Genomic DNA, 13,237 nt, shown 5'->3' with positions numbered 1-13,237 from the left:
GGATCAGTTTTTCCTACCAAATGATAGAAGTTTCTGACATGAAGACTCCTTATATGAACATATCTAAAGCCCAGGAAAACACCAATTTTGGGCGGTGGAGGGGTTGGTTTTTTTATTTTGTTTGTTTTAATTCCACAGCTTTAGCTATCCTTCCAAGAGTCCTTGCTTACTGCTTTAATAAAAACATGTATGTTACAAGCACTTGTGAGACTACTATTTGATACCACTGGCCCTTTTGGCCAGTTTTGTATCAGTTACAGAAAACCTCCTACAGGAAGAACTATTAAAATGGGAAGAGGACAAGCCAGCTCATGAATGGCAATATTAGTTACAGGCACAATAATCAGGCTTCAGATATTTTTAAATCAGCATTAAATCTTAAAGCTTACTTCGGATTTGCGTATTAATTCCACAGGTTGAACAATATGTAACAGCACCAGGGTGAATCTACACCCATCCAACAGATACAACTTAAAGCATGCAGAAAAGACTCAAAGTGTGTATCAAAGCTTCCCCTGCAGGGGAGAAGTTGCAGCTTGCCTTGATTTTAGTATGCACATCGAGAATATCTGGAATGCTGCCAAATATGGTCTTAATTTCTTCCTGTGCCAGAATTGGTCCTCCAAGTTGTCCTTCCTTCTCCAACGGAACTTGAAATAACTGATGAATTAGACAAAAAAAGTTAACACTCTCTCAATCTCCACACACTGTGTTAGAAATAGTTACAAAAGTGAGTGTTTTCCTTCCAGATCATGCTTTCCTACAGTCACAATCATGAGACATTCTGTTGCCATTTAGCAGGAGTGGGTTTAAGATACAAAATTCAGTTTTATATGTCACTATAGCATAACCCCCTTTCATTTACTTCCCTACTTACACACATCTTAGCTTATTAAGTAGATCATCAGATGCAATGGAAACAAACTTTCTAGAAATTAAGCTCTTCCTGTAAGCTGTTTGCTATTCTGCACTTCTTGGAATAATTAAAAAAAAATTCCCCTCCCATCTTTCTCTGTTCACTAATATTTTAAAAACCTGAGTCAAAGACCATATTTTCCTGAAGCTTAGGATTTCCAGACAAACTGCAATTCCACTGCAGATCCCAGATTAGAAATTTTGTTTTCCAGCTTCTATTATTAACAGATACTAAACATTTTTACATGCCCGTAAGATGACCTGAGACTGTTTACATTGTCACCTTTTTTATGAACCTTTGATGCACACAAGCCCTCAAAAGCCTGCAGATCACAGGTTGAAAGTAATCATTGATGTAAACACCAGATGTCTTATTAAAATTGACCTGCACTTGCATTAAAACCAGCTTACCTGAATAATTGTTGTCAGTATGTCAACGTAGTTACTTTCTGTCTGATACAATTCCTTTGCAACCTGCCATCTGGCAGACTGCTTTAGTGGAAGAGGAGTTGAGTTTTTGGAAGGCCTTGCACAGGATTTTGGTGTTTCTGATGAAGAGATAGTCCCAAAAGAAAATAAGAGGTCTATTACAATAGAGTCCCTAAAAAAGCTCACCCCTAAAGTAGAAAAAAAAACCTTTACAATTTTTGAGGGAAGGTAGCTTTTTTTTTTTCCAAAGGCTATTATGTAGGTTATCAGAGCTCTTTCTACAAACTGGCGTTCTTTATTACAGCCTAATTATAGAACAATAGTGATATATTATTCCACAAAATTAGTCTGAAACTAGTAAGCCATTTACAGGCAGGTCAATGGCTTAACCCTATTATGTTTAGTAGAAACTGAGGATTCAGTGCTGAACTTTTATATATAGTGTATGTATAAATAAAGTACTTTTCTACTTCCACTTTGCCACATAAACAACCATCTTTCAGCTGCCTGCCATCCTTGCATTAGTTATGTAGCTCAAAACCATGCATGTAAGGACTGATTTTAATATAACACATTTCACCCTACCGGGGAAGGGGGAGAAGAGGAAAAGAAAAAAAAGACAAGACACAAGAAGGTTCATTTCTCTTAAAGCTAAAGCCAAGGTGGACCTGGAACAGTCCATTAGCTTTAAATACTTGCACATGTATTGGACAGCAGAGATCTGTACTCACTCATTCTGATGTCAAAGTTCACTACTGTCACAGTTATTGTGAAATACATACTTTACCTGTTGTTTCAAAACAGCACTTTTTTCTGTAACTGTCTGATGTATTAGAAGAATACATCATAACCTTCTGTACCAGAGGTTATGAGTGCCAGCATGATCCAAGAAAGCTGGTCTTTGAGACTAAGCTGATCTTTCCTGTATTCCGGCCGAATTATCACTTACAGGTTGCCTCACTATGATTACTTGACTTGTATACAGGGGCATTTTTAAAGCAATACTGACTCCAAATACCTTCTCTGTATGATAAAACAAGGACTTTTTTTTTTTTAAACCCTCAGGTATTAGCTTTTGATTAATCCACAATTTTGCAGTTTCCTCTCTTCCATAAAAGCCATGCGCAGAGACATTAAAAGCTCTTTGCCAATTAACTGATCAAAACCAGGTGGTGATTTATATTCTTGTGAAGTTTGACATGACAGTTTGCTGCCACAAATAGTGTTACCTCAACAGAAATTTTCAAAGACCTAGGAGGAGTGGGCTTTGCAGGAACTTTCCCTTTAATTCCTTTAGAAAAGAATCTTTGTCCTCCTTTCTCCAAGTAACCTAGTGGAGAGGTTTTTAGTTTACTGTTAACTGCGTTGCTTATTTGCTGCAGATTTTCAGCAGAGTATTTGAAGCATTTTGGAGTAACACTGTACTGTACTTCATATTACCAACTCTATATCTTTTCCTTCGGATATAAATATGCTTACTGCAATAACAAGAGGCAGCCTGGCCTCTGTCTGTGTCTGAACTCTTCATTCCCATTCTGCTTTCTGCACGCTGCAAAAAGGATAAAGTCTGGAATTACTTAGGAAACCTGTAGCAAAACCTGTAAGACTTCCTGACCACTAACATTACCACTCATATGAAGAGAGCTCTTAAACATTGCAAGTGTGTCTGAACGAAGATTTTTAGCTCTACCTCCATTGGTAGTGCTTGACTCTGGAGTGTTAGAAATATCCAGCAGGGACCCAATAGAAAGCGAATGTTCAGCTGACGGGCGTTTCCGAGGCGGGAATGGCGACATGTCCGTTTCTCTGGTCAGTTGTGCCAGGGTCTCTTTCAAGCGACGTCTTTTGCGATTGCTGTTTGGAGTACTCAGAGAAAGCAGTGATACAGACTTCTTGAGGCCAGGACTCTCTGACTGTAGTAAAAGAAAAGTTTAGTGGTTTCACCCACTGTGTTCAGCTCAACTCAGCGCAAAGGTAAGTTAATTGTAGAGATCACCACACAACACAACTTTTCACAGGGAAGCCAAGGGAAAATAGGCAAAGCCCCCTTTTTTTTAAAAAAAAAAAAATTGGAAACCACACTGGTACTTTTTTTGACTAAAAAAAAAAGTTCAACCTTTGGGAAAACGAAGAAGTTTTCCAAATTAGTATTCTATGTATAAAATCTATAATGGATTATCTGGAACTTAAATGCTGCTTTAAAACAGTTGATCTCTGGCCCCACACATACTATTGTGCATGCTAATTTTACGACCAACTACATGCTGTGCATTATGTGAGAGAGTTCAACATACTTTCTCAAATAAATACATGGATTCTCCAGCTCTGGCATCCATTTGAATGCTTCCCCAGAACCACTATAGGAAAGAAGAAAACACACATTAAAAACATTATAGGGCTTCATCCAAAGTTAAAAATATTCAAAATTATGTAATAGTAAGGCAGTTCACATACTTTTTCCAGAAAAAGCCACACGTTTACATTTAGTATCCCACATACCAAGCATTACATAGCAACAGTCTTTCAAGAATTTGTCAGCACTAACCTCTTGCTTTACAACATAAAGTTTTTTTAAAGGTTCGAATGGGAGATCTTTTACTGTACTTTCTTCAACCACTAAGTGCGTACACCTTTCATCACCAACTGGTAAATAATGTCCTCCTAGGTTAAAAAAAAAAACAAGTTAGCGAGACTGAAGAATATTACTGTTAGAAATTAGTAGCCCACTTGATAGTTATGTGGCACCTATCATTCATGAGAGAGGAACTCTTGAGCGAATCGATCAGTTGATGGGTTCACATAACACTCCAGATGTTTTCAGCAGTTGACAGATTTTGGAAAGAGCACGCAGCATGCAGTAGTAAAGTACACATTGAAAAGTCAGGAGTACACGGAGCTCAGAGGGCATTTAAACCTGTCTGACCATAAGTGCAATACTCTTCTGTAAAGCTTTTCTTGTTTCTTGGAAGAACAAGCCAGGAACACACACCCTTAAGACATTCACAAGCTAGAACCTGTGCATATCACAATCTTTAAGTAGCTTTAGGTAAACAGGTCAGGGGGGAAGTAAACCTAGCCAACTTGCATCTCTTTTGAGGAAGCCTTTCTGTTACAAGCTTGCAACATTCCCATTTCTATAGTTCTGTTACACGCAACTCTAATAAAAGGCTGAAGACTTGTACGTTATCTCTTATAATATTACTGTCAATGTGATTATTAATTTTGTACTACACTACCGAGAAACGGAACACTTTCAACCAAGTGTTTTACCAGTGACGATTCATATCAAAGTTGGAAACACTGTAGATGTGATTTAGGTAAAGATTCACACCACAAAACTGATTATGAAAACGGAAGCACAATACGCATATTATGTAGCAAGTTTTCCAGGGTATGTTCAAGCATCCTATAATTACTTCTTTTTAAGTTGTCTAGTTTCAATCAGCCTAGGAAGTTTGAAGTCTTCAACCGCTACCAGAACTTGTGCATATACTGACATCTAAAAAGCAGTTTATAGCTCTTCAAGTTGAAGAGTCTTCATTAATGCTTCAGGATTCATGATCCATGATCCAGCATTTCAGCTTCAGTGAAGTATTAATCAGGTATAAACCCCATTCTTTCCACAAGTCAACTTTCATAAGCAATAACCTTGCATTTCTGTCATTTCTTCCATGTTAGCTTTCTCATCATCAGAGAATCCAAGAAAACTTAACGTGCAATCCTGGAAAGGAAGAACCTTGAATTGATTTCTAAAGTCATCATCAGCTGCACAGAAGTCACTGGGGGGAGAAAAAAAAAAAAAAAAAACACAGATGTACAAAAAGGTTGCTAAGTCAGTGCTACATCACTATTTAAACAGAAGCTCTCAATGCTACAGGTGAACAGGTTGCAAGGTAAAGGCTGAAGGAAAACGTACACCTACATTTCATTCCTTTTCTCCCAAGCTTTATGAATCCACTCAGCTTTCACGATAGGAGTACCAAGACTTACAGCAATCTACAAAACAGGAAAAGCACAAGTTGTACCAAGTATTTCCATTTAAGTCTTTCCCATGCCAAGAAAAATATGTAACCTTGGTTTTACTTTTCAAGATAGATACTGCAAAAAGTGAACATATTCCTTCAGGAATTATGTCCAGATGTAACTCCCAAGAGTTATAATGTATTAATTCTTCAGTGACTAGGAGATCAATAACTATTTTGACACTTACTCAAAAGTGCACCATTTTGTTAGTCTGATATCCTTCACCACTCACAGAAACACAAAGCCAAATCTCTGTTCCAGTGGAATATGGGATCTTTTTTCTGCTTTTGATACTTTGTATGAAGACAAACATCCCAGCCTGCTTTTACCAAAGAGAAAGCAAGTATTCCAAAGATAACTTCCATGACTGCTAGAGAGAGATTCTACATTTTTCCTACTTTCTGCCAACTCAAGGGAAAAAAGAAGTGTTTACACCGAGTCAGGAAGTAGGTCTTCTCTTCCAACTGGAAGATTAGAAAGACATATCAGGAAAAAAGCAACAGCCTACCAACAATTCAAATAAGGGGAAGTCAAGGGACATAGGCATTGCTATGTCATATTCCATGGTACAAAAATCCATAAACTTGCATTTATTTGTCAACTGGACATACATGTCCTGAAGAATCCCCTTTTGTTTTGTTTGTTTTTTTTTTTCCTGTGAACACCAACAAAGGCCACACGCATATTTATACATAAAGGAAGATTTGAACAATTACACATAACAAGTTAAAAATAATTTTTAAAAGACAACACACACAAATTGAGTACTAAAGTTTTTTTCAAGTTACCTCAAGGTTTATTGTTTGGACAAAGTAGGCATGTTGATATATAAACACTTGTTCATTGATGAACAAGTGTTCAGCCCTGTCTTAAGCACTGATACCATCAGTACTTGAACATTTTGTTTCTTATTATTTATTATACTTGTCTATTTCAAAATCTCTGCATTCAGGCATTTTATATTATTTAGATCTCTAACAGAGACAAAAACACGTCAAAGCTTAGCACCAGATGGAGATGAACTCACCATTAGAAGTCATTGCTGTTAGTACATGAAAAAAACAGCAACTTATACTTCAGCTCATAATTTACAGACTTAGTCTACAAGAACCAAATTCTGAAAGTTTCCATGAAGTACCAACTCAAGCTTACATACTCTGAATTTGTCTCCATGTGTTGAGTTAGCCACCAGATGTGTAACTTTGGAGCTAAAGTCCCTTCGAGTAATTCCACCCATATGATGTACCAAGGTCACTAGCTTAACCTGAAAAACAAAGACAACGAAAGTTTTCAGTATATCTTTTGAAGCGCACAATACAGAGTGAGAGCGGTACAAAAATAGTTTACAAAGCAAGCTACCAGACGTTACATTAAATGACTAGGAATAGAAATAGTCCAATTTGTTCTTAAAGCAACTTGTTCACAGCTACAGAAGATATAGCTGATATATCAGAACAGCTATTAACTTTTCTTCTTTTTTTTTTTTTTAATATTTAATACAGTCTTGCTGTGTAGCTTGAGGATGACTACCCAAGCCACCAGTACTCTTGTGATCATACACAACACCTTCACCTTTTCACACACAATAGATTTGAAGCAAGTTATCCTCACTGATTTCATCAATTCTACCTGAAGGGGCAACTGCCAGAATTTACATAAGATCGCAATTTTTCCAGTTTGAATCTAGCAGAACAAACCAGCAGAACAAACTAACTAGGTTTGTTCTGCTAGATTCAAACTGGAAAAAATGCAATCTTTAAAAAAAAAAAACTGGGCAAAGGTTTTTGGTTTGGGTTGTGTTGTTGTTTTTTTTTTTCCACCCACGTGAAGACGTGGAGCCATATTGTTGATTCCCAGGTATCCAATAGGGAAATTAGGTGCCAACTGCATCACCGAAATGGAAAAGCAAAGTACTAGAGCTTCAAATCATTTCATACCTAGGTATGTCAAGACTAAAGTCCTGATAGCAAGATAGCATGGCAGCAAGACAACATGCCTGCAAACAGTCTGAACAGGACTACAAACCTCTATTTGTATAGTAGCGTGGTCAAGTAAGACACTATTGGGTAAACATCATCTTACCTGAAGCTTAAGTCTACAAATCTTTAAGCCCTACTGAATTAGAGCTGTTTAATGTCACTCAACAAAAAAAGTGACCAAAAGTGGCATCACAGAACTGGCACAAGGAAACAATTTTGTTCCCATCCTCAAATATCACTGCCTCTGGACGTGCAACAAAACAAAAGAACAAAATAAATCAATTCATTCCCCCATATGAGCTCTAGTCATGGTTAAACCCCATGGGTGATAGAACAGAGGAGTATTTTGAAAATAAACTTAACATAGCTTTACCCATCCAAAGAAAAAAAAAAAGTCTTACTAATTCGTCTTTCTTTCTGAATCCTGTAAAGCACAGTACCAAGTTCAACATGCTTGCACAGTACAGTGGACGACAGGAGAAAGGCAAAGGCTGAAAGTAAGAAGTAACCTCATTAGTCAAAAGCATAATGTTAAAACTTTAATGGAAGCGGTATCTTTAATACAGTACTATTGTTCCTAGTATTAAAATGCATCAAACACTTGTCCAAGTCTGTGCATTCAGTTATACCTCAGCTCCAGACCTGCCAGTGTTCTGACAAAGTAACTAGAGCATACCCAAGGCAGCACTCCATCCTTTTTTCTCCTCCCCAATCCATCCCCTCTACACGACAAGCTTTGGAAACACAGTGTCTGCTGGAGCTTTGTTTGTATGCTGCCTTTCCTAATGGCACAATCCCAACTAGTGGGTCAACAACTCCCCCAACTACTGCAGTAGTTGCAGCCTTACTGGGCTTTCTCACTACATGCAATAGTCTAACATGGTGTTAGAAACTTGCTTTTCTTCAAATTGGATGCTAAGAATGTTTAGGATTGATTGACAACGCAAAATAGATTTTATTTTGAACACTTAATATTTAGAACCCACTGCACCAGAGAACTACTCAGCCCATTTCAAAAGACAGCACATACCTCTCCTTTTTTTGCACAGTGCAGTACTACTGGAGGTCCAATGACACGGCAATCTGCTTTGCAGAGGTTGTTAAAGATGGAATCTTGGAAGTCTGATACAACGAATATAGTCTCAAATTCTGGGGAGTCAGAATCTCCAAGCTCTTCTATTGTGTCTGTCTTTATGTAGGGCACTTTAATTTCCTTGATTTATGGGCATGAAAAGGGAAAGCACTATTCAGGCAACATAGTTACACTAGTGTCAAAATTCAACTGATTTTTACTTTTGGACCATTACAAAAATGTATGATTCAGATTTTAACAGAGGCAGACTCTTAGAAGGATTGGTGAAAGCTGAATGAGATGCACTCTCCTATAGCATAAGAATAGCTATGAACTGCACCTAAAAAAAAAACTTAAAGCAATTCCTGCTTCTGAAGAATAAAAATTCTAGTTCACACTGATAATATAGTATTGGAAATATCTACAGATAGGAAAAAACCCAACTAAGCACAAAAGAGAAATGAAATTTCAGATTATCAGAACAGTTTAAGGTACTTCTGGATGCTACTAAAAAGTAGCATCCAGCTTGCAAGAGCAAGCTGCACAAGATCAAGAGAACAGAAGTCAGTTTATTTCATTGCTTGCTATCTTTAAGGGGTCTAGAAGTTTGGTCAGTTCCAATTTCAATCATTAGTTCCAAATTTTATTTCCTAGGTTTTTCATGTCAAGAAATGGGGAACCACTTCTTACACTTCAGCTTAAATGCAGTTTTCCATTGAAAGAGAAGTCAATTAACCAATTATGAAGTCAGTTCATAGCAAAAAACTTATGCATTGACTGAATATAAGCATGCAGTTGAATGTCTCCATTGATATTTCTATCCCCTGGTTAGAAAACACCACTAGTTAAGAGCTACAGACATTACTTCCATATTTGAGAAAGTGTTTGTAAAAAAGTGCCAATTTTGACGAACTTTGAGTGACACCATCAGAAACATTAGCAGATATTGTGACCATTATGCCCAATTAACATAAATTAAAGCGTGTGCACATTTCAGCCCCAGTGAAGTACAACATGCTGCATGCAATCACATGTGCTTAATTGCATGACATACCATATGAATAATACTTTTTATTAGTTTTTCTTCTGATTTACCAGGACTAGTTTCCTTTATCTTTATAACTGGTACTTCCATTATCTTAATGGTCTGTAGAAGAGGAGAACTTTAGTACAGAACCAAATCGGTTACTAGAAGTCTAAAAGCATACCATCTCATTCCAGGGACTGCTTTATCTTAGACCCACATACCTCCAAGGCTTTCAGAAGCTCCTCGCGTTTTGCTGCTTCCTGAACCAAAACCACTCTTGTTTCTATCTGAGGCATTTCTTCTGTTTCGAGAAACAAGGATAATATTCATATTTTAATAGAAAAATCCATGTTAGGTCTAAATCAAGGAATAACGTATAGAAAAATACAGACAGACTGCATCTTTTCAAGACACCTTGTTTATCAGGAACAAGTCTGAAAATAAATGTTGCCTCAAGAAGCCTGTCCTTTAATTAAGGCATACCCAATTGACCATAGAGCCTAAACTTTCTGGTATACGCTGAAACAAGATCCTGCAATTCATGACCAGTTGCTTAACAGTCAAAGCAAGAACATGCAAGAATCAGCAACGGTAAGGAAGAAAACCAACAAAATTGGCTTAAAGCTTCTAGCCAAATGAGATACCAAGACTTGTGGGACAATAAACAGCTGGTATCTTTTCTAGTTTCTGTGTTTCTGGGTGAAAAGGTTCATTACTTCCTAGTAACTGCTCAGTTTCACCAAGGAGTATCGGAACTGAAGTTAGGAATCTTGTTCTTTTTCTCCATGTATTAATAAGCTTTCAGACTACCAGGAGGAAGGGACAAGTGTTGCCTCCATGTCATTTGCACCAGAAGACTGCCACTGGATTTTGGCTACTGCATTACAGGAAAAAAAAAAATACCTTTTTCATTGGTTTTTAATTTCAGTATTTGTTCTTGAATTAATTTCAAGCTCAAGACTATTCATCTCTCTAAGGACCACCTGTAATCCTACACAACAGAGCAGCTGCAGTTTCAAACACTGGTGTCAAAATATCACCTGGAATGATTTATTCCACAGAAAAGGCATCAAATGGAACTAATAGCTGTCTATACATCAGCCAGAAAACTTTTTTGATTTCATAGCTGTAATCCCAAATTGTTACAACAAGGTGAGTTAAAAATTAAGACAGTCCCTTTGTTGGTGAAAGGATATCAAGCCAACACGCATTTGGCTACCCGACATACAATTCTGTAGTTCAGCAAAGCACTTCTGGTTTTTCAAAACTACTAAATACCTACAAAGTAATCAGTCATTACAAAAACATAGTCTTAAAATAAGCTTCTCCCATTACCTTCAACATCCAAAACAGATCCAGGAAGTACATTCTCTTTGGAGGTTTCTATAATTTTTGAATCAAGAACAGAAGAATCAGCCAAGAGGCTCCTCCCGGTTTCAGACACCAGTGTACTGTTGTCAGCCATGATTAAGTCTTGTTTCTTTCTTCAACAGGTAGAAGATGGATGTGCTAAACTAAGTGACAGTTGCAAAAAGCTCATTAATAACAGTTCTATGACTAAGGCAGTCAGAGGTAACTTCAGACTTTGAAAACAAAATATTCAGACTCTTATTAAAATCCCATTCACACTGGTAGAGTAGTTCTGAAAGAGTATTAGGAGTCACAGACTTGGTAGAAAGGATTGACAACAAACCTATTACAGAAATGGTTCCAAGCAGGCTGCTTACCACAGAAATAATTCATTTACACAGAAAGCTGCAGAGAGGGTACTTCAACTCTGAGCAGCAGGGAAGCACGAACTCTAATACTCATTTTAAAAGTTTCATCACAAAACACCAAACTAAACCACTCGTTTGCTTCAGGGATAAACTAGGATAAGCTAGATTTGAGACTCAGGTTAGCATTGTTAAAGTGCAGCATTAGCACAAGAATATGGGCACACAAAGCACCTTGCCAAAATTTGATTTTTCAGGTGAACTGGCTAGAGCTACTCTGGTTACATAAAAATGACCACCCAGGGTGTAGAACCAGCAGTATTTACTAAAAGAAAAATTAGGTTTCTCAAAATGCACGAGACTATACCTAACTTTGTAGAGAGTTATATACAAAGCATGTACATGTCTATCAGTATGATCTAGTCTATTGTCCTACATTAAGTTAATATAGTAGAGGTATCCATTCATCATAAGATAAAGAGGCCTTCTGTCTTCTCACAGGTAGACTATATCTGTTTCCTCCCTCCCCAAACAAACTTGTCACACACTAGAAAGGTAGAATTCTTATTCCTCTCATATTTTGTACAGCTAGCTACCTGAATCTTGTACTTCAAACAATTTTTTTTAAGACACCTGCCAAACATATAGCACATTTTTTTGTGCATGAAGCAAGACACATACATTTCCTGTGATTCATCATTCACACAAATTTAAATATTTGCACAATGATACCAGAAGTTACCTAGACTAGCCAATGTATCTGAGCTGCTGTAGTATAACCCACTGTATCACTTGACCTGAAATTGTTCTCCTCATGACTGCAAATGCCCCTTCAAAACAGTAGCGAACCAAATAATACATTAAAGCTTTGTCTGAAAGAGGACTCACGAGGTAGTAAAACCCTTGGAGAACAGCACAAACTATTTTTCAAGCTGTGCAATGCCTGTCTGATTACATAGCAAAGTAAAAATTAGAAGACAAAAACCAATGGGTGTAGAAAAGAGTTTATCTTCTAGAGTTTAGTAGATCGTGTTTGAGACTCTTGGTCAGGATTCATGTCTTCATAACAGATCAGGTAAGTTCCCAATACAGCGATGAGCAATAAGTCAATACTACAAATCTATCATAATTCTAGGCATATTCAGTTATCAAAATTGCCACCTGAGTTGCAATTTTAATGTCACACACAGCTGTACAAGCTCCACAGAACTAAGTTTCCTAGCAGTAAGTCCCAGTCACACCGCTAGTTTATCTCAGAATAGCTTGAGACCTAGCACAAAGAGAAAGTAACTTGAACCAGAAAGAATCTTTACGGATCACCTGGCCAGAAAGTTATAACGATACCACTGGGAACTGTTACACAATTGCCTCTTCTTTGGTAGTGAGGGTGGACAGAAGCATAATCTTAGAAGATTCAAACCTTATTTCTAATAACGATTACCACACCGTTATATGTAAAATCAGACCCAAAAACACACCTTCAGTTAAGGGTACCATTACATTTAAATCCAACAGATTATTTTAAAGAAGTCTGAGACATCAATGATTCCTGTCACGCTGCTGTTTTTATACCTAATAACATGTATAAGGAGACATCCTTACAGAGAACTTCATAGTATATTTGGGAGAAGCCCATACTTTGGGCTGGGCATTGATTTTCTTTATGGTTTTCCCATTTTATTTATTTTTAGGGCTCCGCTCTGGGTGTATTGAAAAAACTGTTCCCTGTTTTAATGCTCACGTGTTAATTGATAACATAATACTAGTCGCTAAACTTATACACTGAAAGTGCCACGATACAGAAGAGAACAAACAGCACACAGACGATATGAACATAACAATTTCCCTCCACATAAAAAAGAATAAAAGGCAGAACACGATCACTACAGGGCGCAGGGAAACCCGAATGCCCTTACAGCATTACGCTCACAACCAACCTCCCAGTAGTTTGCAGAAAGCCTGAAGGTCACAAAACATCCATACGCTGAAATGTGTTTTTAAAGCAAGGAGACAATGTAAAAAAAAAAAAAAAAAAAAAAAAAAAAAAACTTCCCGGTGTTTTTTTTTGTCCCCCACG

The 13,237-nt window shown here is 37.3% G+C and overlaps 1 protein-coding gene across 2 annotated transcripts in view; it reads right to left on the bottom strand.

Moving 5' to 3' along the window:
* ECT2 (epithelial cell transforming 2) overlaps positions 1–13,237 on the bottom strand; it is a 32,327-nt gene that overhangs the window by 17,224 nt on the left and 1,866 nt on the right. The window contains exons 2-14 of one of the 2 annotated variants that reach the window (XM_009884451.1): positions 10,781–10,954; positions 9,667–9,746; positions 9,473–9,565; positions 8,377–8,559; positions 7,748–7,837; positions 6,524–6,631; positions 5,267–5,340; positions 4,993–5,123; positions 3,890–4,005; positions 3,639–3,701; positions 3,035–3,257; positions 1,327–1,463; positions 541–660 (exon numbers count right to left, since the gene is read on the bottom strand). In XM_009884451.1, coding sequence (XP_009882753.1) covers positions 541–660; positions 1,327–1,463; positions 3,035–3,257; positions 3,639–3,701; positions 3,890–4,005; positions 4,993–5,123; positions 5,267–5,340; positions 6,524–6,631; positions 7,748–7,837; positions 8,377–8,559; positions 9,473–9,565; positions 9,667–9,746; positions 10,781–10,910 — 1,548 coding nt within the window. In that variant the 5' untranslated portion in view covers positions 10,911–10,954. Of the gene's footprint in view, positions 1–540; positions 661–1,326; positions 1,464–3,034; positions 3,258–3,638; positions 3,702–3,889; positions 4,006–4,992; positions 5,124–5,266; positions 5,341–6,523; positions 6,632–7,747; positions 7,838–8,376; positions 8,560–9,472; positions 9,566–9,666; positions 9,747–10,780; positions 10,955–13,237 lie in introns of those variants that run through there. The other variant, XM_009884450.1, reaches the window with a different exon arrangement.

Source organism: Charadrius vociferus, unplaced genomic scaffold (genome assembly GCF_000708025.1).
Source record: "Charadrius vociferus isolate BGI_N301 unplaced genomic scaffold, ASM70802v2 scaffold104, whole genome shotgun sequence".
Classification (NCBI taxonomy): Eukaryota; Metazoa; Chordata; class Aves; order Charadriiformes; family Charadriidae; genus Charadrius; species Charadrius vociferus.
The sequence above is the reverse complement of the archived record's forward strand: the minus strand, read 5'-3'. Positions and strand labels throughout refer to the sequence as shown.